General features: G+C 57.9%; 1 protein-coding gene across 5 annotated transcripts in view; it reads right to left on the bottom strand.

Moving 5' to 3' along the window:
* Positions 1-585: 585 nt before the first annotated feature.
* ZMIZ1 (zinc finger MIZ-type containing 1) overlaps positions 586-26,699 on the bottom strand; it is a 151,037-nt gene continuing 124,923 nt past the window's right edge. For 3 of the 5 annotated variants that reach the window (XM_070782308.1, XM_070782311.1, XM_070782312.1), the window contains 17 exons: positions 26,523-26,637; positions 25,290-25,507; positions 24,292-24,490; positions 23,058-23,348; positions 20,227-20,409; positions 19,194-19,271; positions 18,330-18,504; positions 17,712-17,853; positions 16,008-16,218; positions 14,780-14,885; positions 13,733-13,893; positions 11,961-12,028; positions 11,589-11,657; positions 10,863-11,107; positions 9,431-9,597; positions 5,788-6,045; positions 586-4,389 (listed from right to left, as the gene is read on the bottom strand). In XM_070782308.1, the coding sequence (XP_070638409.1) occupies positions 4,282-4,389; positions 5,788-6,045; positions 9,431-9,597; positions 10,863-11,107; positions 11,589-11,657; positions 11,961-12,028; positions 13,733-13,893; positions 14,780-14,885; positions 16,008-16,218; positions 17,712-17,853; positions 18,330-18,504; positions 19,194-19,271; positions 20,227-20,409; positions 23,058-23,348; positions 24,292-24,490; positions 25,290-25,507; positions 26,523-26,637 (2,794 nt within the window). In that variant the 3' untranslated portion in view covers positions 586-4,281. The remainder of the gene's footprint in view (positions 4,390-5,787; positions 6,046-9,430; positions 9,598-10,862; positions 11,108-11,588; positions 11,658-11,960; positions 12,029-13,732; positions 13,894-14,779; positions 14,886-16,007; positions 16,219-17,711; positions 17,854-18,329; positions 18,505-19,193; positions 19,272-20,226; positions 20,410-23,057; positions 23,349-24,291; positions 24,491-25,289; positions 25,508-26,522; positions 26,638-26,699) is intronic. The other 2 variants (XM_019953840.2, XM_070782310.1) reach the window with 2 other exon arrangements.

The following is a 26,699-nucleotide window of genomic DNA, read 5'->3' as shown; positions in this document are numbered from 1 at the left end:
TGTGTGTCTGAGGCTGTAAGGACAGTTAATAGAAACAGGACCTGGGCAGCGATTGTAGCAAAGAAGCCTATGTAAGTTGCAATCATGGGCAAGAGAAGACTCAAAGTCCCCCTTAAAGGGGAAGGGGCCGAGGGTGCTGAGAAGTGGGGTGGCCAGAGAGAGGTGGTCAGAGGGATAGCAGCTGTGTTAATGTGATGAGATTCCTGTTTCTAAGCCCAGAGAATCCACCAGGGGCTTGCTATTAGAGCCCAGACAGCACTGCATAGCCTTTGAGTCACAACGGGCCTGAGGCCCAGCACTCCATACAGGGCCTGGCACCATTCAGGGTCCTTTCCTGCCTGCCAGGCCATCCCTTCACCAGGACCAGGGATGCTGGAGACCTGGAGGTGAGACCACTGGGCGCTGCACATTCATATGGACTAGGTTCCAGGTTCTCTGCAGGGACCCCTGTATCAGGGGCTGTCTGCATAGTTTTGTTTGTTTTGTTTTGCAGGGTGATCGGGCAGGGGTGGCGGTTGATAAAGCAAAACCAGCAAACACCCAAACCACTCCCTACCATTCACAAAATCGCTAGTTCGCCAAACCTTCGTTTTTGTCCATTTATTTAGAAAAAAAATTAACATGGGCAAATGAGATACCTCAGTGTTACAACAGAGTATAGAAATGTCTAGCAATAGTCAAATAATTTGATCTTTAAATACAAAATAACCACATGAACACCTAATATACAGGTTTCATCTGAATACATATTTATTAGATAAATATTAGAGGCTGTCACATCATCTAACTACATACAGTTTTGCAAGACTAGAAATCACAATTAGTTTTCTGACCAGTTTAAAGTATGAAATGATTGCATTGTACAGAGATGTACAAAGACGATGACGTCGCTGTGGGGGTTACTTCAGGCTGCACGGTGGGTTTGTGTTCATGTGTGTGTGTCAATCACCTGCGATCATGATATCAAAAATTATACAAAGGATGAATTTGGTTACAATTTTCTTCTGAAATCCCCGTTTCTTTTCATTATTTCCATAGCACCCTAAAAACACACAGGTGGTGGGACTAGTACACTGAAGCTAAATAGTACATGTAGGTAAAATAAAAACAAAAACGGAACAAAAAAATTCCTTTCCACACAGAGTCAGAGTATATTACATGATGAGACAGATGCGGAGAGAGACCTCACAGACGCTAACAGACAGGATCTAGTTTTTTTTTCCCACATTAAGATGGAGTTCCAAGCCTTTTTGTTTTGTTCCGTAAAATAAGAACAATACACATTCCGAGGGAAATGAATGCATCTGTTAACATGTCTCTATTTCTCATTTACATATGTACACATGTCCCTTGAGTGGCTGCTGCCTGCGTCGCCCTGTCTGGTTGGGTGAGGCCGAGGGAGCAGGCGTGGAGCTCTCTGGGGGCTCAGGGCTTCCATTAGGGAGAAAGTATTAGTTCCTTAAAAAATAAAAATGGCTACAGGAATATGACCCATGGGTAAAGCTTCAAACCAAGAAGATGGGGTGACTGCTTGTACTTGGGGCTTCCCGCCTGCCTGCTGGCGCCCTGTCCATTCCGTGGAGTGGAGGCAGCAGCGTGCCTGTGGCCTGGGTGGATGCTTGTCATGGAGACGTGGCTTGCTGAGGCATCGTTTTTGCTGAGGTTACGTATGGCTCCAAGTAGTCATCCAAAAGGGTCAGGGAAGCATCTCCCCGGAGTTCAGAACCGCTCTTGCTTGGGGAAGCCGTCGTCACCTGAATGTGTCACCAACTAGGGCTCGTTCCAGCCCCGGACACCTTGATGCCTACCCCCCTACCCCCACCCCACCAACCCGGCTCCAAAATCGCTCTGGAAGAGTGTGTGCCCGGAGTGCAGGATGCAGGCACCGCAGGTCTGGAAAGCTCTCTGCTGAACTTGCTGGTGGAGGCTTGCTTGAGAGGGGACCCAGGAAATCCACCTCAGGGTGCTGAGCCCACGGCTTACTCAGAGACGGATGAGGGAGGTGCCCAGAGCCTGGGTTGTGGGCAGTAGATAGACCCTCTGTGCTAGAAAGCTGTGGGTAAGTTGGTGAGCAGAGTGGGGACACCCTGATAACAAGAACACACCCAGGCCTTTTTGAGACAGTCTTGCAAGGCAGGAAGCGGGAAATTCTAAGGAAGGCATCTATAGGTCTGTCTGGGGTGGGGCATCCCCAGATGGCCTGACACAGCTGGGGCTAAGGGTCACTGGTCGGAGATGGCCGCACGTGTCCCCACCAGCCAACTGGGGATGGCTCCCAACAGCGGGTGGCCTGGTCTTCATCTAACTCACGGTACAGCCACCCATGCTTTTCATCCCTTCATCTGTACAAATGGCCCTGGTTGCTTTTTTGTTTTTGTTTGTTGTTTTTTTTTTTTAAAAAAGGGACTCGGTCTTTGTCGTTGAGTCAAGGTATTTTAAAAACACCAGCAAAGGCTATAACCAGGTCATGAAAATGTTGAATATTATCAAAGACAATACTAAAATATTCACAAAGATATTTACAAAAGCAATTCTTAAAATAATTGATTTGCATACGGAACACCACGCTGTTTGAAAAAACCTCAACAACGGGACAAAGGAAAGGGGTGGGGGAGGGACGATGGCAGCTTTCCTACAGAAAACTTTGTGCCGGGCCACCTGGTTCAGTGACCGGAAGTCAACAGCTGGGGCCAACGTTCCGGTCAAATCCAGAGGAGTGCTGGGTGTCCCCCGGCCAACAGAGGGGGAGACAGACACTGAAAACACAGACAGTGAACGGGGGAGCGAGTGAAGGTCCCGGGCAGCAGCAGGGGAGGGGCACGACAAATTTACAGAGGTGACCCAAGCGACCCAACCGCCCAACATCACAGCCCACGTGGCTCGGGGAGCACAGGGGAGCCTGCAACAAAACGGACGCACAGAAAGCTACCCGGGGCACTGTGAGAGCGAGCGGTTGGCGGGATGGAGCAAAGCATGGAGGGTAGACCAGACGCTGCTTCTGCTGGAGCAGGAGTGTGGGGTGAGCTTGCAAGAGCAGAGGGACACGAAGCGAGGGAGAGGCTGGCGGCCAAGAGCTGGGGCTGAGACAGCCACAGAAACACCATGCGATGCTTGATCCTGGCACACACGGCGATGGGCTGGGCTGGAGCCCGGGGCAGCCTGGAGCACAGACCAGACAGGCAGAGGAGCCGGAGAGGGAGCGATGCCCGGGGTTCCTGCTGCTGAGCCCTTGCATGCCCTGCCTTTCCACCACCCACCCTGCCGTCCGGGCGGACACGGGCACTGGGACAGAGGGACGTGGGCATCCCACGTAACAGTCTCAGAGGGGCTGGGGCGGGGGAGCAGAGGAAGGAAGCAGAACACATGGGGAGAAATGGTTCACTTGCTGTCCAAGTCCAGTGTTCCTCTTCTCCAAGTGACTTCGTAGCTTTGTTGCGGTCGTTTAAAAAAAAGGAGAGGCTTGGAGCAAAACTGTAAGTTGCTGATTCTACTGGACTCCAACTTTGACTGGTGGCCCCCGCTCCCTCCAACTAAGGGCACAATAATTTCAGCTGGGTTCTTTCTCTGCACCCCCGTCTCCCCAAGGCTGGACCCTGGCCTGAGTCAGTGGTTCTAGGGCCATCCTGGCTTTGAGAGGCCCTGACTCCCTTTTTCCACCCATCCCCGAGCAAGAGGGTGAATGGCTCTCCCTCTCCCAAACACAGAATCTTGTCTTTTTTCTCTGCTTTCTGAGACTGTTCATAGGGTATCCTGGCTTAAGAGGTCTGGGGTCAAAGCGATAACCTTGGCCCCTGAGAGTTCTCTTGCCCAGAGGTTTGTGCTTTTCTGTGGGTGGTGGTGGTGGTGGTGGTGGTGGTGGGCAGGCCGTTCTCACTGCTGCCGACCGCCGCTGCTCCTCCAAGGCTTGGGGCCGCCGGGGTCTGGGGGGCTCTCTCTCAGGGTCACAGTCACTTGGAGATGGCTCTGGGCCAGGAAGCAGGGAAGCTGGGTTACAGTTTACAAACTGGAAGAATCTGGGGGGCACTGGAGGGTCGTCTGGAAGCCGCCATCAGCGTGTGCCCCCTCCCTGGGCTGTTGCCCCATCTCGAGGGTCATCCTCAGGGCCTGCTCTGGGCGTGGGCTCCAGACCCGCACCGCCTTCACAGCGCACCCTCCTGCCCCTTGGCTCTGAAGGCCGCAGAAGGGGCGGTCCGAGGGCTCGGGCTCCCAGCGGGGAAGTGTGTGGGGCAGACGGGGAAGGAGGCCGAGTGGGGAGGGGTGGCCCCGATGCAGGGGTGGGCTTCAGTTGTTCTCAAAGAGAGACAGGAGGTCATCGTTACTATTGCTCGGCAGGTCAGGGGGATCCAGATATGAGAGGAGCTCGTCAGGGTTTGTGAGTTCTGGAAGGAGCTGGAAGAGAAGTACAGAAGCCCAGTTGAGGTGTCGGCCGAGGGCTGGGCCAGCCCAAGGCGAGGAAGGCAGGGCACCCCCCGGCCTGTTCACTTGCCCTCGACCTGCCTCCTGGGGTCCTGGCCCAAACAGGGGAAACTCAGTGCTCGTGGTCCCCAGATGCACCCAGGCCACCATGCTGGTCTGGGGCACACCGTGCTCACTTCAAGTCTGGACGGTGGGGCCCTCAGTCCACCAGCTGGGAGGCTCCTCAATGAACAGAGTAATCCTCATACTTGCCACAGCAACTGGGGGTCACTTGGCCTCCCAGGAAAACCAAGTGGCTTTGCACGTAAGGCTGGGTGATCTCTTTGGATCCCACCACCCCACACCTCACCCAAGAACTCCTGGCTCCTTGCTGAGCCCGTGGCTGGCTGGCAGACCAACCCTACCCTCTTCTGCGAGGTCCTTGGAATCTTCTGATTTCACAGGGGAACCCTCATCAATCTACAAGCACCTTCCCTGGCCTGGTCTGGGGAGGAGAGTCAGACAAGAACTCAAGATGGCCAAAAAGCCGAGTGAGCCCCATCCACTACAGAGATCAAGGGTGACTCCTGCTGGGGCTGGGGCCTGAGGGAAAGGAGTGATGGAGGAGAGGGCGGGCCTCCTGTCTGTGATTCTAGAGTCTAGGGATGAGGGATGGGAGGGGCAAGTGCTGTGTCCCTCTCCCTGCAGCCCTGCCCAGCTACCCAGCACCCATCACCCAGTGTCCCCCTGCCCCACCTTCCAGATCATTCAGTTCTCAACGTGGAGGGGTGAGAGGGTGGTGATCCCTAAATCTCAGCTTCCCACTCCCACCTCAGTCACCACCACCCGCAGTGTGACCCGGGGCCTCTCACAGTGAGCGATGGAGCGAGCAGAAGCACAGGGCATGGGCGACACACAGACTAGAAACTGCAGACAGACATACACCAGCGGCAGACGGACAGACCCTGTCCCTCCAGCCCCGCCCGTGCCGCGGGGCCAGAAAGTGTGGCAGACGCGGAGATGGCAAGCCGATGTGGGGGAAGGGGAAGGGGGGGACGGGTGGGGACCCTCTCGGGCTGCCTCCAGGACCAGCCCAGAGGGACTCTACAGGGGCCTGGGCGAGGCGGGGCAGGGCTGGCCTGCGGGACTGTGGCCAAGGGGACGGGGGCGGGGCCAGCAGCGAGGGGGAGGGGGCTGGCCCGCTGTGGGGTTCCCTGGTCCTGGAGCCAGGGGAGGCAGGTTGGCGGGGCCCACCCTCCGGCCGCCCACCCCTCCTCACAGCTAGGCCTCCTCCACCCCGGGCCTCGGGCCCTCAACACCCGCCCCTGCTCTCGGACAGGTCCCGGCGCCAGGCCTAGCCCCAGGCCAAGGCATGTGGTGACCCCAACTTACATCCAGCGAAGGCTCCGGCATGTCAGATGCTCCCTGCGCTCCGGCCTGACCCTCTAAGGCTGAGGAGGGGTTAAAGGTCAGGTCGCTGTGTGGATGGTTGCCGGGAGCGGCCTGTGGCGGTTGCCGGGGAGGCTGGGAAGGAGGAGGAGGAGCCCCACTGTGATGTAATGGAGGCCCTGACTGGCTGCTGGGGTGTGGGACGTGCAAACCTTGTTGTATGGAGGGATGGGGCTGGTCAGAACTGCCAGCGTGTGGCATCTGTGGAGGAGGAGAGAGCAGGAAAAAGAGAGGTGAGGTGACAAGGTACAGCGACGAGACGCCTGGAGAAATGAAAACCAAACCAAACCAGGAAAACAACAAACCCCCAAAACAAAGCCACCCCTCTACAAAGCTGAATGCTCTTTTTTTTTTTTTCCCTCTGCAGAGAAACAAACAAACAAAAATCCTCCCCCCGAAACCGCCTGTCAGGGAGGCTGAGGCCACGTGGGGCCGGGAGGGAGGCGGCCAAGGGCTCTGAGATGAGCGGAGACACTGAGACCTCGGGGTCCAGGCAGGCCCCTGGGAGCCCCTCTGCCTCCCTGGCCCGGACACCAGCACAATGAACAACAGCAAGGGCAGGATGGAGAAGCGAAATGGGCACGTGTCCAGGGGGCAGGGAGGTGGGCAGGAGCGCTGCTGGCGGCGTGCTGCAGGCCCGCGCTGGGCTGGCGAAGAGCAGACATGGACGACAGCATGGGGCAGGCGTGCAGCTCGGGGTGGGGGTCTGCGCCCCGACGTGGGCCCTGGGCTGGGGGTGATGCTGGGCGCACAGGCTCCGGTGCGAGCTCTGCCTGCTGCCCCAGGTAGGGTGTAATTGAGCCCATGGAAAACGAGCAGACCCGGGGCTTCCGAATCCTGCCTGCTGGCCGCCCACCGGGGCATCCACAACATGCTTCTCTCATAGACAACCTAAGGACCCACCCCCCGCCCCACGTGCACAGGGGCTGTGGGCGGGCAGGGACACAGGCGTGAGTGAGTGAGAGTTACACTTCCCCTGTTGGTCTGTTTGCTGCCTCAAGCAGTCCTGCCTGCAGAGCTCAGATCTCAGAGTGAAAGGCTGAGTCCAGGTCCTGGCCCCGTCTCCGGCATTCCCCAAGCGACGGCCCCAACGCCCGTCACACTCTGCTAGTGCAGGGAGCTCCCTGCTGGGCCAGGCTGCTTGCTCACTTGGAATGGGCAGCCAGGTGGCCACTTGTCTCTGTGGTCTTTCATTACCCTCCTCCCCACCCCGTCTTCTGGGCCACACAGAAATATTGACACTTCCTTCGTGGGTTTGCAAACAGCAGCCACACCGTCCCGATCTCCAGAGAACCCGGTTCCTCTTCCTGTTTCTCCTAAAAGTTGTTTTCCGGGCCTTGCTGTGGGCCGGCCTCTGCCCACAGTTCGGGTGGCCCCCTGCAAGCACTGCCCCTACAGCCCGGAGCCCTGAGAACAGGCGATGTCCACATGACCTTAAGGCTGGTGACCCTGGGGGAACATGTGTGGGATGCAGACGAAGAAGGACCAGGAGGGGCTGGAGGGATGGCCACCACGGCTGTCAGTGTGAGGCCAGCCTGTGACTCCTCCCCACGCCTGCGGTGCTCCACAGTGACTGCTCTGGGAAGCGGGGGGCAGGAGGGGGCTCCACACACCTGGAGCAGCCCAGCCCTAGACAGTCAGTCCCCTGGATCTGCTGACACAGCTGCCCTGTTTGGCCCTGACATCTTGCTGGAATTATCTCGGAGCCTGGAGGGGCGGGTGCTCTCTGGTGCTGCCGACACACCCATCAACCTCCCACTTGGCACAGGAGAGCCCTTGGGTGAACGAGCGCCTGCTTGGGGCCCTCCCACTGTGCACTGTGAATCCTTCTGGCCTCGCGCTCAGCCGGGCGAGGCTGCTCTGCTTGGGCAGGTGTGGGGGGTTGGTCGCCTTGTGATCGCACCCCATCACCTTGTGCATCTGTACTTCTGGGTCTAGTCACCATCTAACACAAGCCCAGAAACGGGCAACGATGGTGCATATTTGAGAAGCATCCTGGGGGGCTGTGGAGTCAACTCACAGGCTTAGGTCCCTCTGCAAAGACCCCAGGCAGCAGAACTGACAAGGTAGGAGAGAGTCTTGTTGGACAGAGGAAGGAAACACTGCCCCCGTTGCCATGTTTGAGTGTTGGGAATTGTGAGGACTCAGAAGGTGCCATGTGAATATGGGGTCAGGGGGTGATCTGGGTGACTCCTGGGCATGGAATGCTGAGATCCTGGGGAGCAGGGCTAGGGAAGGGGGCCAGGAGAAAGGCTCCCAGAAATCATAAGCCCCACAGGGCAAAAAGTAACTTACAAAAACATGGCCAAAGGCCTGTGAAAGCAGCTGTTTCTGATGTGGCATTCTGGGTTCCTGTGGGCAAGCTGCTACAGCGCCCCTTACTCAGAGTCCTGGTTAATAGTCGGTCTGGCTGAGAATTAGTGGCTCGGTGTACAGGACAATCTCCTGGCCCAGTGGCAGAGCCAATTCCATGTCAAGTGTGGGGAACACAGTATAATCCAGAAGCCCCTTCCTTCGAGGCCACACCGTGGAGCATGGAGAGCCTGGAGAGGTGCCTTTGGGTACAGGCCCAAACCCACCGCTGGGCGCTGACGAGACCCCCTGGCCCCTTCCCTCTGGCAACTGTGACCCAGGACCTACTGACAGGCCCTCCGTGACTGCCCCTTAGCTAAGATGAGAGACACAAAGAATAACGGAGGCCTCAGTCTTCAGCGCCTGGGCCTCGGCTCTCCCAAAACACCAACTGTGTTTCCTCCATCCAGGCACCACCAGAACTTCTGCTCCACGAGCATGGGGCCTGCGTCTGTCTTGCTTGCAACTGATACAAGGCACAGCTGGGAGGTCAGGCTCAGAGAATGCCCACTAGACCAAGTGGGATCATCTATCGCCGCCTAGATGAGGACCTGGGGGGTGGTCAGACCTCCCACCACTGCTGTTGGGGCCACAGGAAGAGAAGGGACAGCACAGGGCACCTCACCCAAAGGAGCTTTCTCAGCGATAGAGTGTGTGTTAATATGTGAAACAGGATGAGAAGTGAATCCTCTTGGGATAAGTAGATGTCCTCACTTTTCTTTTTGAAGAAGGAGGTAATCAGACTCTCAGGGAGTAAAGTGATTGGGTTTGGGACAAAATTCTAGATGGCTGGATGGAGCTATGATAAGTCAGTGTAAGTGTGTGTAAGAGGGGACGGCATGTCTGTGTGTGTGCGTGTGCATGTGTAAGAATGTGTGCCATGTGTACGGCAGTGTGTGGGCCTGCGTGCGGGGTGTGTGCAGGCATCCGCACGTGTGCATGTATATGCAGTATGTATGTGCAGGTAGAGCCTGAAGTTTCCCCCATCTGAGAACCTGATGTCCTGGGTGAAACAGCCAAATCCAGGGATGCTGTTGAGCCATGACCCAGCCTCAGTTAGGCCCCCCACTCCCTCCTGAGTCCCCAGACTCAACTCTCCACCCTCTCCTTTGCCTGGGAGGGAACCAGGCAAACATCAGAAAGGTCCAGGGGAGCCCTCTGTCCCAAACAGCCCCACATTGGGGCTGGGGGCACCGGGGAGGTGGAGGGTCAAGGGCGAGGAACAGGTACTCACAGTCTCCTGCATGGGGTGACTGAGGGGCTTCTCGAGGGTGGCCATGTTGTTGGGCATGTCCGGGGGGTGGGAGAGCTGGGGGGGCCCATGCATGAAGTCGTTCATGGACGTCCCGCCGGGGTTCCCGTGGGGGAAGTCAAAGTTGCCATGGCCTTGGTAGTTGTTTCCTGGAGATGGAACCAGATGGGGAGGGGTGTCATCCAGAGGGAAAATGCCCCCCCACCCCCTGCCCAGGGAATCAGAGTGTGGAAACGAAGAACCCAGGCCTAACCCCCTGAAGGGCTAGGGTCGGCTCTGGCAGCTCAGACCTCCAGGCTGTATGGTGGGGCCCAGGGTGGCCTTCTCCTGTGGTCCTTCACACCCCCAGGTGTCTGCTGGTTTACAGCTACAAGCAGAGCCAGCGTAGGGGGACGGGGTGGGTGGGACTCCTGTTGGCAGAGGGTCCTAGAATGAGGCCCAAGTCTGAACTCTCTACAGGATCTGCTGAGCTAGCCCCCAGACCTGCTCCCCTGCAGCCACCACATGCCTTCCCTTCATCACTGGTATGACCCAGGCCCAGAGCAGGTGGCCAGAATCTGCCCAGTAAAAAAGGAAGCCGTGTTAGATTTGAGAGTCCACCCTGAGAAGTCAGCTATCTGGCCCCCAAGCCGCTGCTCCCTTCACCGTGTGCTGGTGGCGAGAGCTCAGAGGATCAGCACGCTGGAAAGCTGGGCCCCTCAGTACGCTGCGGGACTCTGGCTAGGTAGGCTAACCTCTCTGGGAATCTGATCACCCTGGAGCCCCGGGGACCTGAGGGCAGGGATTCCGTGGGGTGCTGCCATCCCCAGCCTTCTGGGGGGCAGGGAGGGTGCTCTCTGGGAACCGAGGGCAGTGCAGTGCAGCTGGGTCTGGGTGGCAGAGACAGTGAGGGACAGTGACGGTGACCTCGGAGGCTGAAGGCTGGTGCTCCAGGCTCCTGGACTCTTGTCTCTCAGAGGGTGGCAGAGTCACAGGGACAGGGCCAATATGCAGACCATCGGAAGGAACACAGGGGGCCTGGGGAAGGGCCAGAACTCAAGGGGCAGGTGGTGGCAGCGTCTCAAGCAAAGGAGCTCGGAAGCCCCTGAGATCGGCAGCTGCCGGCCCGGGAGCTCCAGGAGTCAGGAGAGGAGGCTGAGCAGGGTGGGGTGCGAGGGGCAGGAGGCTGGCTCACGGGGCAGCATCTCACGCATGCCTTCCCAACTGGGTACCAACCCGCAGGGCTGGACGGAACCAAGCAGTGGGACGGAGAGGGAAGGATGGCACTGCACCCAAGGCCAGCGGTGCGGTGTTTCTGGGGGCAAGTTACCTCTGCCTCTTCACACTACAGCTTCCCTGCACCTGCCACCATCACCCCAGAAATCCTGGGCCCCTGCCGTGGCTTCTCCCTCCCTCCTCGTCGGCCGTCACCCACCTTGGCTGCTGTAGTCGTTGGAGTTGGTGCTCCCAGGCGGAGGCGGGAGTGGATAGGGGGATGGGCCAGGGCCCAGGGCGGCGATCATCTCCATGACATTGGGCATGATCATCTGGCTGGGACTCATGGTCTTGAACCTCTTGGAGGGGATGCCATCAGGGTCATCTTTAATGTGTAGGTCCGACTTGATGGGCACTGGCCGCCAGCTGCACGTGGGGTCGATGGTGACCTCTTCAAACTCGGAGCTGGGGGAACAAAGGGGCAGAGCTGGGGTCCTGGGTACCAGGTTGTAGACACAAGAGCCTCCAGCTTGAACAGACTTTGTGATGCTCTCATCCAGGCTCCCTCTGCCCCCATTCCCATCACACTCTGCCTACAACAGAGGTATGGGAGACTTTTACATCGTTGGAGAGAAGGGGAGACTGAGGCTAGGAAAAGCAAGTGGCTGTGCAGCTGGCCCCAAAGCCTGTACTCCCGGCATGGCCACCACTGCAGGCATTGTCAGCTTCCTGCTCTGACTGAGCGTAGTCCTTTCTGGAAAGTTCATTTGCCCCCAGGTAAACAAGTCCTTAAATTTGCAGAGAGGTGAGGAATGTGGGAAAATGGTCTGCCGGCCCAGTGGGGGATAAATTATCAGGGGCAACCATGTATGCTCACCTCATACCATCAGGGCCCGCATTCTTGCTGCCCCCCCCACCCCTTCCCCACGTGGAGAGGCCTACTTACTGTTGGATGGCATTCAGGATGCCCCACATGTACTGATCCACTTCCAGGCCCTCCAGCAGAGCGGTTTTACTGGAAAAGAAGAGAGGCAGGGCTTGGGCTTGGCTCCTGAATCCTAAGGCGTGGAGACACAGCCCGCTCCTCCCCACTGTGTCCAAGAGACTCGGCGCCTGCCTCTGGTTACTACTGGGGCACCAACAGGAGAGGGCAGCTTTGCAACAGCTTGGTACAAGGGGACTATGCACTGCCCCTGTAATCTGAGCCCCTCTGCTATGCATTTAGGGCAGGTGGGAGGCGGCTGGATCCCATAGAACAGGCCCAGAACTCCTCCCACAGCCAGGTGACTGTGCTTATGCTGAGGCAGGTGTCACTTACTTGCACACAGGACACCTCCAGGTCCCTCTCTCGCAGTTCAGCTGCAGGTATGACTCCAAATCAAAGCACTGCAGAGGCCGAGAGACAAAGACAGATGAGCCCAGGGCCCTCAGAAACCACTTACATGCAACCCGAACTGCCTCTGGGACCCTCATGAAGATGTCCCACCAGGGAGGGAGACAGGTGATGGAGAGACCCAGGGCTGGGGGGCTGGGTGGAGTGATAATCTTGCCTATTTTCTGCTGTGCATACAGCCTATGGGCCACACCAAGTCCCTGCAACGCTGTGCCCGGCCCTCCTCATACCAGCCCTGTGCACCAGATGACCCATGGCCTCCGAGCAGCTTTCCCCTGCAGCCGCCCCTCACCAATCCTGCCCCTCTCACTGGCCGAGCCCACGCAGGGAGGACACACCCCATCTGGTTCATCAGCATGTATGAAACAAATTAGACAACCAGACGTCCCCTCCCCCCGTTTTCCCAAGGAAAGAACTTTTGATGGAGGGGGGCTCCTGACCCACTATGAAGCCCTTGGGGCCTGTTGTGAGAGGGTGAGGGCTGAGGGTGTGGCTGGTCTGGCCCCAGGGTAGCTCCCACCCAATGCATCTCACCCTCTAGGGCTGCCTGTGTTTAGCCACCCAAACTGTGACCAGGCACTCAACCCACGGCCACTTCCTGAGCACGTGCTCAGGGCAAGGCCTCAAGACGAGCCGGGCAGAGATGCCCCTGCTCTCAGGCTCACATCAGCCATGGTGGCCAAAAGGGCAGTATTTCCAGCTGGCTTATGACATCTGCCAGGGCTGGGACTGTCTAAATCCAGTTCTGGAGCCCTCTGGGGCTCCAGAAGAGGTCTCTTTAATTCTTTCTCGCTCCTTCTGAGAGAGGAAACAAAAAGAAGTGAGTGGCTACCTCTCCCATTTATAGACATCATGACGATTGTCATTATCTGTCATATCCAAAGAGTTCTGTAAGTTGGACAAGGAAACTGTCCCCATGGCCCAGAGGAGGTACTGAGGCTTAGAGGGGAAGAATGAATTGCTATGATGGTGCATAACCAACGAAGCCTGAATTCCAAGTCCCCAGCACTTTCATTTTGGGGGTGGGGGCTCCATCCTCTTATTTCTAACCTTGTTACTACTTCATCTTCTGTACTGTTCACGTCTCTTGGTGCATAGGGAAGAAGCAGGTCCCACCAGTGAGGTTTACATCCATCCTAACTGCTCAATAGAACCTCCTGCTGCTGCTGCTGCTAAGTCACTTCAGTCGTGTCTGACTCTGTGTGACCCCATAGACGGCAGCCCACTAGGCTCCCCAGTTCCTGGGATTCTCCAGGCAAGAACACTGGAGTGGGTTGCCATTTCCTTCTCCAATGCATGAAAGTGAAAACTCAAAGTGAAGTCGCTCAGTCCTGTCTGACCTTCAGCGACCCCATGGACTGCAGCCTTCTAGGCTCCTCCGTCCATGGGATTTTCCAGGCAAGAGTACTGGAGTGGGGTGCCATTGCCTTTTCCGAAAACCTCATGAGACTTCCTCAAATCCAGAGAAGTTAAGTCCTGACACTTCAACAGCTCGTTGACGATTCACAAACCAGATGGACCTAGCTCTGAGTACACAGAGAAGTTGCTTGAAGGATAAATGATGTCAGGAATGAGTGAGTGAGATCAGCTGCTAATGGCCATGGCATCCTTCCAGGGTTGGAGACAGCCCTGCTGCCTGCGCCCGCCCCATCACCATCCCAGCCAGGTTGCAGGAGGCTCCTCCCAGGACCGCTCACCTGGACATGCTTGCAATCATGGCCTCGAGCAGGCAGCTGGATGCGCCGGAACGTGATGGGGCACTTCAGAGACACCTTGATGGCTGTCTGCTCCACGCCATCCTCCCCATTGAGGGTCGTGTTGCCTGATGAGGCCGCCACACTGCTGAAATTCCGCTTGACTGTAGGGTGGAGGCAGAAGTGGATAAGAAGGGCAAGGCTGTCCTGTACTTCCCCCACTCCCTCAAGTGGCTGATGCACACCCTGGTTCTCCCTAACACTGGGAGGTCTCAAAAATTGGTGCAGGGCACTTTGGCCTGGGTGAAAGTGAGATCGGCACGCTGGGGGCCCGGGGATGCCCAATACTCTGGAATGACACTCTTCGGGTGAAAAGTGTGAAGTGTCCCTGGAGGTGCCATGTCGTCAGCCCCCCAGTCTCTGCAGTTCATGCCCTGTGTCTTCAGTAGGAAGGCAGGACTTTCTGCAAAACCTGCAAAAACAGTCTGGCACTTCACTGATTTTCTGGGTCAGTGGGAGAGCCCCACAGGCACTTCTGCACTTAGTTCTCCGAGTGTGGAAATGGCCTGGCAGGATTCTAGGGCTCAGCATACGAAGAAGCACATTTGAAGAGGGTGTAGGAACATACTTCCCACTGCCTGCATGGTGCCCCCGACCCCAAGTGTCTGCACCTGGGACTCGGAGCCAAGTCCCTCCCTCTCAAGTTAGGCCTGGGCTGTTGAGGTAAGGAGTCCAGTCTGCAACTGACCTCTGTGCTTCCCCCACAATGAAGAACCCTCTTCTCCAGTTCCTCCCATCCTTCCAGGTGATCACCTCCAGGGAGCCTGTCCCGACTACCTACACCACGGTATCTTGGTTTAATCTGCCTCATCTCCTGTGATAACAGCACCATGTACTCATCTGATTGTCCCCACAGCCCGAGGAGGGGCACTGGAGGGGAAGGGGGAGGGGCTGGTGCCAGGGGACCCTCAGGGCCCAGTGGTGTCAGGCTTGAGGGACAGTGCATGCGGAGAGACTGGGGTCTGGTTCCAGCCCTGAGCCCCCACTCACTTTTCGTGATACAGTGCTCCGCAGGCAGGAGTCGTTTCTTGAGCAGGCCTTGCAGCACGGAGCGCACAGAGGGCCGGTGGACCAGCTGCAGCACAAAGAGGTGGGACTGCCAAGAAAAAGCAGAGACTCGGACCCTGCCATGTGGCTCCCATGCCCACTCACTGTGTGCCAGAGGCTAAACACAGCAAAGGGCCCCACATCCACAGTGATGCCCTGCTAGGAGAGGGTCCCTGGGACCTGGGAGAGCCCTAAAGGACCAGGATGTGTCTTGGGACCTGTGATCTGGGGACCTAGAGAGGGGTCACTCCCCAGGGACAGTGGGTCTCCACCAAAGCTGACTCTGATGCTCAAATAGCAACACCCACCCCCCGCCCCCACCAAAGGAAGTCACAGGACACAAGGCATCAGGATTGGAGCCAAACACTTCCTACCCTTGCACCCTGCTGTTCGCCATCATGCCTACTCCACCCTTCCCGCCAGAGGATGTTGTCTTCACTCCTCCAGGAAGCCTTCCAGGACTGTCCACTCCAACAAGCCCCCACAAGCTCCTCACTCTGACAGCATCCCTAGTCCTGTGACCCCTATCTCTGGGTGGTCTTGAAGCCCCAACCCTCATGAGGGCTGGATCAGAGCTCTTTCTCCTCCAGGGGAGGCCAGCAGGCACGGGCAGGTAAACTGCAATTCCCAAGCAAGCCCTGAGTACCAGACCCTGATCCTGGGGGAGAGAAGCATGGCTCAGACGTGGTCCCAGATCAGTGAGTCACAGGTCAGGAGACACACACACACACACACACACACACACGAGTTCTGAGCTAGCACTGCTGGGTGATCAAGGGAGGGTCTTAACTCCAGACTTGGTGGAGTTGGGTCTGAGGGAAAAAGATGATTAGAATATAAAAATTTCTTGCAAATGAGGCATGAATGCAGCCTAGCTTTGAGGGAGACACAGAACTTCCCCAGTGGAAGAAGGTGGTGGGCATGGGGGCAGGTGGTGTCCAAGAGCTCCGGGAGGAAGTGGTGCAAGGCTGTAGTGCAAGAGGGGAGAAGGCCAGAGCATGATGGCCTGAATTTCATCCCACAGTCCCGGGGGGTGGGGGGAAGGACAATGGCACATTTCTGGGGTACTTCTAAAAGATCACTCCGGGAGCTGTGGGGAGGGGGACCCCAGGCCATGGCTGACCCCACAGGCCGCTGAGGGCCCCCCACCCCCCACCCCCGGCACACTCACGCAGCAGCAGGCGGTAACGGTGATCTGGATGGTGTTGCGGCCTGGCTGGCACACGTGCTTGAGGTGCAGCGGCTTGTGGGATGTCTTGTTGTCCCCGCGCTCGATGGTGAGGGGCGTGGCGTTCACGCTGACCTGCACTGAGGCCGGCCAGTTGGTGTTCATCTGCCGGTCCTCATGGTGGTAGCACTTGAACTGCAGCTCCAGGTCAGACCTGGGGGTGGGGCTGAGGCTCAGGGCGGCTCTGCTAGGGGGCTGCCCGGGGCTTCCAGGATGCCTGGCGGGGCCACACACCTCGGCCTCATCACAGCCCCCGTCAAGTCGCCCAGGACTCTGTCTTCAGCCATAAAGTCTCCTCTGACCGCCTCCTCTCTTCTCTCTCACCCTGGACATTCCCACTGCCCAGGCCCCCCAACCCCATCAAAACCCATTCCAACAACCCCAGTTCCCCCAGGACTCCCACACACTGTTTAACCATAGCCCCACGGCTCTGGCCACTGTCTCCCAGCCCCCTGCACGTAAGGACAGAGACAGAAAGGACACTAACTCAACGAGACCAGCTGGAAGACTGACTATGTCCTAGGCTCCTGTGGAAGAAGCATCCCAGGCCAGGGCCATGTCTGGTTCAGTCCCCGCATTCCCCTCCATGGTGGGCCCCAAGGACACAGCCCTGAAAGAATCCCCACAAACCCAGCAGGGACCACACACGCGTGAAAGGTGAGCAGGGGCAGTAGCCAGGGCACAGGAGGTCTCGGGTGAGGGTATGCACGGGTAAGGACGGGTGGGTGAGCAAGGCCCCTGCACGGGCGTCTCTCCTGCCTGAGTGTGCTCCCGCGCCCTTATGCTCACCCTGGCTGTCTCAGGCCTGCTCTGCAGCCAGATCAGCCTGATCAAGGCAATGGGCCAGCTGCGTGTGCCCAGCTGTGTGTACACAGGTGTGTGTGTACAGGCAGCCGCTCAGCTCAGACACATCTCATGCCCTCAAGGTGCTCAGCGGGCAGCTGAGTCCTGGCAGAGAAGGGACCGAGGGTGGAGACACCAATGGGTTCTGGTGTCTAAGAGGTCTGAGCCCAACTCCCAGTTCTGCTTCTTGCTCCCTGTGCGGACTCACCCAAGCTAACCACTTCCCTGGCCTCAGTTTCCTCACTGTCAATGGGGCAAGCAATGCCCGCTCATAAGATCAAAGGAGATCAGGTATAGGAGGCTCAGAACACAGAGCCCGGGCTAGCAGGGGGGCCTCTAGACCTGACGCTCCAGTGCTGGATGTTTGAGCAGCAGCCCCGTCCAGTGGCCAGCTGCTCGCCTGGTTCAGGAAGGACCCAGCCCTGCTCCGGCACCTGTCTATATTCCTGGCTCTGGCCCCATGAGCCACGGTCAGGGGCCAGCTTAGAGTCCCTGCTGGAATATCCTGCTTCTCAGCCTTTAGGTCTCAGCTAGCCACCGTTTCCACTGGGAACTTGTCCTTGAGCACTTGCTGAGGGCCGGGCTGAGTGACAGCTGACCCCCACGCTCGGGCCCCGAGGCCAGGGCAGCTCTGTCTGCCTCCAGGCACCTGCAGGTTTCCTGTGACAACCCCAAGGCCTTGCACGCAGCAGGGCCCAGTCAGCGATGCTGAACGGGTGACGGTGTCCAACAGATGCTGCTACCACCTCTCCCAGGCAAGGCCGCCTCCCCCTGGCGTGGGCCGTGCCGCACGCTTACACTCACCTCCACATCAGCGTCTGGTGGACCGTGGGCCGCAGGTGAAAGACGTGGTTGCTGACGGCCAGGTTGTGCTCCAGGCGGAAGGGCTCCAGCACCACGCCGTCCCGCACGGGGAACGTGAGCCGCAGCTCGTCATTGTGGTTGGCTGCACAGGGGAGGAGCCGGTGAGCCGCATCGCCCTGGCCGCCGTGGCACCTGACACGCGCCCTCGGCTGCATGTCCCGCGTGTGTGTGTGAACAGGGCCACAGCAGCCGGGCACACCAGACAGCTCCTGGCATCTTCTGGTTCACTGGACCCCATCCTGAGCATCCCTGCATCCCAAGTCCCACGTATCCTGTTCTTGTCCCACCTGCGGTCTGCCCTGGAAGCCCTGAAGACTTCTCCCAGTCCTTTTGCACAGCTGAGAGCCACTTTGCCTCCCAGCCTCCCACTGCTCAGGCAGGGGGGAAGGAGGTCTGCTCTCATACCCTCCACTCTTCACACGCCCAGCCCACACAGGCCAGCAGCCAGACTTCCAAGTCCCCTGACTCCTGGTGTACTCTGAGGGAAGGGGAGGTCGGGGCATGTGGAGGTGTCTGGACAGAGGAAGGGAGGACGTGAAGGAGAGGGCGGGCGCTCACCTGGGGGCGGCGGCAGAGCGCTCATATTTGGCTTTATGTCAGGCGGGAAGGGTGGCTTAACGTCTTGGCTGGGCGACAGGTATGGGGGGATGCTGCTTCCGGGGGTCATGGGGGGCGTGGGGTTCCCTGGAACAGGTGAGTGGGGGTAGTTTGCCACAGGAACTGGCCTGGGAGGCTGGAAGGAAAGAGAGACCATAGATAGGTTACGGGTTTAAGAAATAAGGAAGGAGGGCCCGTGCCTCTGGACACAGACCCTGCCCACCCTAGCATCCCAGGGCTGCGGCCCTTGCTCCCCCAAGGGGAGAGACACCCCCCCGCCCCGCAGGGAAACCCCTTCCTCCACTCTGGGCGCACTCAGGCCTCTGCTCCCATAGGAAGACAGGTGGGTCTGGGAAGGGCATCACCACCCTTCACTTGGGTCACGACATTGAAAGACTGTAGGGTCCCCAGCCCATTTGACCAGCGAGGACACAGGCTCAGGGCAATGGAGGACTTGCCTAATATAGTCTGGGGAGAAGAAGAAAGCTAGAAACAGTTCCAGGTCTCCTGCTGCCCACAGCATTTTTGTAGGCCACGTCCTTCATCCCCCTCCCACCACACTGGGGTCCCTGGATGGAGTCAGGCGCGAAGCATCTCCAGGAGCCCCTTCCCTTAGTCTCTTAGTCCCCACATCACTTTTTTCCAGGGCTGGTCAGGTCCACACTCATTCCCATCCCACCCATCTGAACTGTGGATTCTCCAAGCATCTCTGTGGCTTGGAGCAGACGGGCTTACTAATGTCCAGAAAGACTGGGGCAGAAACAGTGAGGCCCACTCTAACAGTGCATATGGGTTATAATTCCCGAGATGGAGACTGAAACATACCCTATTGACGTTCCCTTGGCTGTAGTTGCTGTAGCTGCTTCCAGAGAAGGTGTTATTTTGTCCATTAAACTGCTCTGGCTGGTAAAGCAAGATAAACAAAGCCATGAATGGAAGGCAGAAAATCTACCAGAAACCCTCTCTCCCTCCTGAAATGAAAATCTTCCAGAAGGACAGCGGATGGTGAAGAGGCCCACCCAGTGCTGGGGTGGGGGGCCGGGTGGGGGCAGAGCAGCTCACTGCCGTGGTCAATGTTTTGCCTCTCTCTACCCATCGCTACCAATTTAGCGAGTTTCTAGAAATAGCAACACCTAACGTGCTGAAGTTGGGGTAAAAATAGTAAGCCCGCGTAAGCCAAGTGGTGGGTGGTCATGTAAGTTGGCATGATTCATGAGCAAATAGGTGTAAATTATTTCCAGAGTCTTCCTCGCTCCTGAGAATGTACTTTACAGTAATCCCAAAGAAGGAAAGAGTTACGTGCATGAAAATATTATAGTACTATTTCAAAAGTGAAACCGCAGAAAAAACCCCACACGTCCAACAGAAAGGATAAAATGCCGTATGGTTCTCAGTAGAATGTTAGGTAGCCATTAAAAGTGACAACCACTGGGACTATAGCAATAAGTAACACACTGTGTCAAGTGAGAGAAACAGGTTCAAAATTACAACCGTAATAAGAACCATATAACATTGTTGGTGCTCATGTGCATAGAATAATCGAATGTAAATATATTTGAGCGGGTGCTTTTTCTTAAAAAAAAATATATTTCCTTCATTGTTATTATCTTACATGCACTATAAATAGTAAAAGGAGAAGGAAAACCATCGTCTGAGCCCCGTGAGAACAGGAACCAAGAAAAGCCAGTCTGTCATTTTGGTCACCACATGCATAGCTCGGAGCATACGAGGTCACATCCAGAAATCTCCGCCTGCCCCCTGGTGACCTCAGGGGGTGCCCGGGGCCAGGATGACGCAGGTGGGGGAAGGGAGCTGAGCTGGTGAGGAGGGAAGGGGCCCGTAGGGCAGTGGGACTCACCTTATAATACTGCCCCATGTTGACCGTGGGGGGCGGGTACTGCCCAGTGCTCGGCTGGCTGGGCATCCGCTGCCCGGGGTAGTTGGGAGACGTGAGCGGCCGCGGGGGGTTGGGGGTAGGGTACTGGCCTGGCTGGGTGGGGAACTGGCTGTTTGGTCCGTATTGCTGGTTTCCATAGTTAGGCTGTGGTGGCAGAGAAAGGAGCAGGGAAAGGTCATCAGTGTCTGGAAGCCAAGCTGCCCACCGATGCTGGGGCCGCCTCCTCTCCTCTCCTCTGCCCCTGATGGCTGCCACCCACAAAACATCCACCCCGCCTGCAAAGAGCAACAGCTCAACCAGATGATGCCTGGGGTCCCTTTCTGCTCTGACACGCAGGGACGTAACAGCTGGCCTGTCTTCTCAAGGGCCTCCCCTAGAAGCTGTCTTTCTGGAAGCCCCACGGCCCCGGGTACTCCCAGAGCCTCTTGTTCACACCATCAGGAGGGCACTTGATTCCAAAGCCCCCTTTGGGTTTCTCCTGGTGCTTGGTTTGTGACAGACAACAGGAGGCAGATCTGTAAAGGTGAGCCCCTGAATCTGGGAGGCTCTGTCCCCCTACCCCATACTGAGTAGAACACACTGATGTTGAGTTCTGGGTCGTCCATGCAGAGGTTGGGAGAACCAGGCTGGTGAAGGGACAAGACAACCCCTCGTGGGGAAGGCAACCATTCCTGGGAGGGGCAGGATCACTGTCCTGGGAGAGCCACTCCCCACCCTCCAGTTGCCTCCTCATTCGTAAGATCAGGTGACCCTGGGGCACCCCACGTCATTCCATCCTGCAGAGTTGGTGCTGCTTCCCTGTCTGTTGAAACTCCTTGTCTATTTGCTGTCTCTCTGGCCCTCTCGGCTCAGAGGTGCAGGAGATGGCTATGTCCCAGTGTCTGGCAGCGAATAGGCCAGCAATTAATACTTGCTCAATACATGAAAGAAGGGCAGAGAGTAAGCGGCGGAGGAGAGCCAGCTTTGCATCAGCAGTAAAGAACTTGGTTCAGCTCACATTACTGCCATGCGGCAGCTGCTCTGTGTTATGGTGGGATTTCTGTCACATCACTGCAGGACAGGAACTGGAAGCTGAGACTGTCCACCAGCAGAGTCCTGTGCGGGACCAGGGGACTGCCCCCAGCCCCTGTCCCAGGGTTCCAACAGCCTGAGAGGTTCTATGAGAGTGTATGTACTTAGAGATTCCAAGACAGGCTAAAGCTGTGTAGGCTGTGGCCCCTGGTGTCACAGCCCAGTATCAGGAACTGTGTAGCTGGGTAGCATCAGCAGTTCACAGGAGATGACTTAGTAAAGATAGAGAGCCTTTGGTGTGCCCTGCTGTGGCAGGCAAGAGGTGGGGAGCCAACAACGTACAGGAGCAGGGCTGACACCAGGCTGATGCTGGGAATTCTGCTGCCTCTTCTGGGGTCACCTCCTTGGGTGCCTGCAGTCCCGAGGCTGGACCTACAGATGCACTCCCAGCCCAGCCAGTGGGGACGCTGGGCTTCTGAGCACAGAGCGGGCTGAGAAGGCCCTGACTGTATGGGAGTGAGATGCACAGGTCAAGGGCCCCTCCCATCCCCAAGGACAGCCAGGGCCTCAGGAGCTGCCATCCTTCTCCGGCTTCTCCCTGAGCTGGGGCCACCCTGGAGAAGGTCTGGGCTTGACCTTGTTTGACCCTGACCTCTCCTGTCTTGGACCCAGGGCACCTCCATCAGTGGCCAAGCCATCTTCTAGAGCAAGGGAGCGGTGGATGCCGAGGGGAAGCACACAGACCTTCGATGAACTCGAGGTCTTTGGGCTCTAACCGCACGGTAAGCCCAAGCAGGAGGCACAGTTCTGAGAGGGGGAGGAGCCAATCTGAGGAGATGTGCAAGCAGACACTGGGAGATGCTTGGGATGGGCTCTATCCAGGTGAGGAATCAAGGTGGGCCTCCCGAGAAGCATCTCTGTGTCTTCTGCAGGTGAACTAAACCTTTACCTAGGTACCCACATAGGCCACTCACTGCCAACCTATTTTCTGAGTGCTCTCTGAAGGCCCTGTGATGCCTGCTCCAGGAAGTTCTTCTTCAGACCTCATACTGAGTTCCAAACACCCCATCGTGCATCATTCCTTTGTGGCTTCCGGCTTAGACCTCATCCTTCCGGCTGAAGTCCTGGCTCCTGGAGGACAGGAGGTGTGGGTTTGCTTCCCTTGGTCTTCCCCAATCCTGTGGCTGAGCGGGCCGGATAGCCTGATAGGCAGCCTCGCCCCTGGCAGAGCCCCAGGAACATGCTGCCTGCCTTCCAGTCACTTCTCTGAGATGCAGGGCCTTCAGATCACCACAGGGTTTTGTCTCCTCTCTCTCTCGGGTGAGATGCCCTCACGTGGGTGTGAGGAATGTGGACCCAAGATCTTAGTTCCTTAGCCTAAGTCGCCCAGCTACTGTCTGCGCTAAGACAGAAGAGAGTCCTAAGGGCGCTCACTGCTTGCTAAGTGCCTGCTCATGCCAGCCCCAGGGCGAGGAGCTCCAGGTACATCCCCTCATTCAAGACTTCCAGGCAGCCCCATGACACGGGCTGGATGGTCATGAAAGAAATAAATGGAGATTCCAGGAGAAGACATGGCTTGCTCAAGGTCTTCTCGATGGGACATGCCAGTGCTGACCTTGAACTCAGAAGCACCCGGCTCCTAAGACTCTGCCTTTTGGTTCAGGCTTCCTGAGGGTCAGTCCACGCCCTTTTCAAGGTACTGCCCACAGCACCCGTGTCTTCAAGTCCCAGGTCCTCCCCGCTACCCACGCTGCCCGCCATCTGCCTGCTGCCAAACTCACCTCTCCAGGGTATGGCCTCTTTATGCTCTGAATGGGAAGGGACTGGGGCCGGGGGCCCGGGTACGTCTGCTGGGGCATCCGCTGCCCGTGTGTGCCAAAGGGGCTGATGCCGGGCGGCCGGGGCTGGTTCATGCCCATGGGAGGGCCGCTCATCCCCGAGGGTGTCATGCCAGCCGCCATGCTTGCGGGGTTCATGCTGCCCCCCATGGAGGCAGGCCCCCGAGGCCCGGGCTGGTTCATGAATTGGCTGTTATACGCCTGGGTGGGACCCATCTGGAAAGAGGAACAGACCTTCAACGGGAGAAGAAGAAAAAAAAAAAGAATAAAATGCCACATGCATTGAAAGTGCAGGGAAGGAGGGGTGGGGGAAGTGGGGGCTCAGGACTGGAGCTGGGGCTCTTTCCTGTGCGGCTGCAGCTGGAGACCAGGCTCCAAAGGACCACCGGCCGCCTGGGCTCACGGCTGCCCTCTGCAGGCCGCACAGGGAAGATGCAGCCCGAGGGGGGTTAAAGGGTGGGGCGCAGTCACTCCAATGCACAGGCGGCATTTCCAGGGAGGCAGGCAGGGAACAGGGAAGGGGGTGCAGGGGTGGGGAGGGGCATGGGAGGATGGAGGTGGATGAGGATGGAGGCAAGAGCCCCTTTCCTGGAAGCCCTGGCCCCGCACTTGTTTCTCAGCCAATAGATACACACCCTCTATCCATCAAGTCTGAGGTGGACTCAGCTCTGCCTATCTCTGCCCACCTGCCCTGCTGTCCCCAAACTTAAATCCCCAACCTCCACACCCGTCTTGCATTTCTGTGAGGGCTCCCCGTCTCCTCACACCCCATCCCATCCTTCTGAAGGTCAGAGCTGGGACCTGGGCAAAATCCACAAACGAGACAACTAGCGGAGCCCCGGTCTTCAGAGGACATCAGGGCACAGACTGGCGTCGAGGCTGCTTTAGACGCAGCCTGCTCTTGGGTTAAGTGGGGGCCAGACTGCAATATGGAGCATCTTTCCCCATACAGAGACATACAGGTAACACGCAAAACCAACACAAGCTCCCAAACACCCCCACTACACTCATTCACACTGACACACCCACACCTCAACACATAACCCCTCCCTGTGCTTCTAGGAAAACCTAAATGCACCCTGACGCCATCCGCTCCTCCCAGCACACAGACACGGACAGCCCAACTCCGATCCCCAGGGCCGTCTGCTGAGTGGACCAGGACTAGTGTGGCCCTTACCGGTCCATACTGGTTTATATCCTTATTCTGTGTTTCTTGCAAGGCTGCCACGGTGGCCGTAGCTGTGGCTGTGGCCGTGGCTGCTGCCGCCGCCACTGCAGCTGCTGCAGCGGCAGCTGCTGGCTGAGTGAAGTCAGCGGGTGGCCTGGTGTGTGGAGGGACACCCATGCCTGCAGGGGCATTTGGACCCCCAGGGTAACTGTGAGGGAGAAAAGAAGGGTGAGTTAGATGTTGCCTGAGCCTAAAGATGAACCCACGACCAGCCTTGGGTGGGGAGAGAGAGGTTGGGCCATTCCAGGCCCTCCTGCCCACAGCTCATGGAGCAGGGAGGTCTAGACTCACAGCCCAGCAGGGCCAGGGGCCTCCTGTGGGTTGTCAGTCCCTCAGCCACTTGGCAACCACCAAGTTGCTGTGTGCCTGGAGCCCCCTCTAGGTCCTAGTGGGTGCTGGCTCCTACACCCTAGGTCATGGCACTCTCGGCCACCGCAGTGAGCCCATTTCCTGGAGGAGGACACCGAGTCTCAGAGAACCTGAGCCACTGGCCCATGGCCCCCAGCAGGGGTGGCAGGATGGGGATGCAGCTATGTTTCACCAGGAAGCCCCACTGTACCTGGAAGGGCTGCAGTCAGCCCTGGGGACCTGGGGGGGTGAGTCCACAGGGCAGTCCTGGACAGGGCAGGATGGACAGTGAGGGGAGGACTGGGGCCTCTGCCCCACCCCACGTCCCCGGAGTGCTTCCTGGGGTTCCTTGCTGTCTCCCTCCCTTACTCCTGAGCCGCGGGACTCCAGTCCCTGCGCACTTCCGCCTCCACAAGCAGCGCGGCAGAGCGGACCCTCCTGCACCCCAGCTCTCTCGGTGTCTCCCAACTTGTAAAGGTGCGACGCAGAGCAGCATCATTGGGAGGAATGAGAAGGTTGTCCTTCAATCCCAAGGGCTGATGGCCCTCAGAACGCCACCCAGCTGCGCCGCATGGGACCTGCAGGCTGGCCCTGCTCACCTGGCCCCGAAGCCCCCGCTGCCGGGGTAGTTGGGCCGGCCGTACATGCTCTGCTGGATGTAGGGCTGAGTGGGGCCAGCCTTGGCTGAGAACTGCTGCTGCTGCCCAGCAAACTGTGGGGAGTTGAGGCCGGGGTTGCTGGTGGTCATGCCCGACGCCATGGGGTTGCCGCCTGGATTCATGGGGTTGTTGGCATTGGCCATAGGGTTCCCAAGGACCTGTGGGCAGAGAGAGCGGCTGTCACCCACGTGGGTACCCCAAGTGGTGTAGGGAGGGAAAAGGACAAATGGCAGGGGGTGGGGGGAAGCATCAAAACACAGGGAGGACAACAGAGAAAGAGGAGGGGGAGGAAAAGGGCAGGGGGCTTTTCAATTTCCTCTGGGCATGAACTGCTGGTGCAGTATACAGTATTAGAAGTGGGTAACCCAGCCCGGAAGTGGGCTTTGTAGATAAGAACGTCAGCCCAGGGTGGAACAAGGTGAGGCTGGCCTGCACATGCTGCAGGTTGGAAAGGCCTGGACTTCTCAGTCTTCCCGTCCTACAAAGCAGCCTGGATGCCCAAGGGTCAGGCCCCACGGAGGCCCTGCTCTGCTGCTCTGTGAGGGCCAAGGGAAGCCCAACCCTCTAGCTCTGGAGGGTGGCAGGGCCCTGGACAAGGGGCTCCCTGTGGCCCAAGACTGCAGATAAAGGGCGCTGGTTCTCTACAGGGTGGCAAGTGGCCCTGAGCCATTCATGTGGCCAGGCGGCGGGAAGGAAGGCGTGGAGGAAAGAGGAAGGAACAAGAGCGGGAGGCACGGCAGACGAGGGATGTGGGGTGCAGTCTGTCACGAGTTTTAGGCTCAATCTTTCGCTGAAATCTAACCCAGGCCATCCAGGGTCAAAGACTCCAGGTGTTGGGACCCTAAGGTCAATAACCTCCAGGAAGTTCTCCTGTTAATCCAATCTAAGTAAATGTGAGCCAGGAAAGAACCCTTTGCTCTCTGTCGGGTGAAAGCCATTGCCCCAGCAAGGCCCTAGAGCTGGGGCAGGGCATAGGGCCAGGTGCCATCCTCCTGGGGCAGGTGTGGGCCCATCCTGGGTAGAGCCGTGTCCACAGCTGGGTGTGCCCTGACAGCCGGTCTTTCCAGCAGGGGAAGAGCCTGGGAGAGCCAGCGGGGCTAGCATGGCAAGGTGACCGTGATGGATGGTCCCACCTGGAAGGGGCTGTGGCTGGGGGGGACGACAGGCTCTTACCTGGCTCTGGGATGTGTTGGTCACTCCCCAAACCGTGGTGACCACGGAGAGGGAGCCGGGAGGCTGGTTGGTGTTCTGCTGCCAAGGGACAGAGTCATAGGGGAATGACCCATCACTGCAGAGAGAGACAGAGGAGGGGCCTCAGGGGTGTTGCAGACACAGGCTCAGAGCGAGGCA

The sequence above is a fragment of the Bos indicus genome, chromosome 28, assembly GCF_029378745.1.
Source record: "Bos indicus isolate NIAB-ARS_2022 breed Sahiwal x Tharparkar chromosome 28, NIAB-ARS_B.indTharparkar_mat_pri_1.0, whole genome shotgun sequence".
Lineage (NCBI taxonomy): Eukaryota > Metazoa > Chordata > Mammalia > Artiodactyla > Bovidae > Bos > Bos indicus.
Note: the sequence above shows the minus strand (reverse complement) of the source record. Positions and strands in the feature narration are given on the sequence as shown.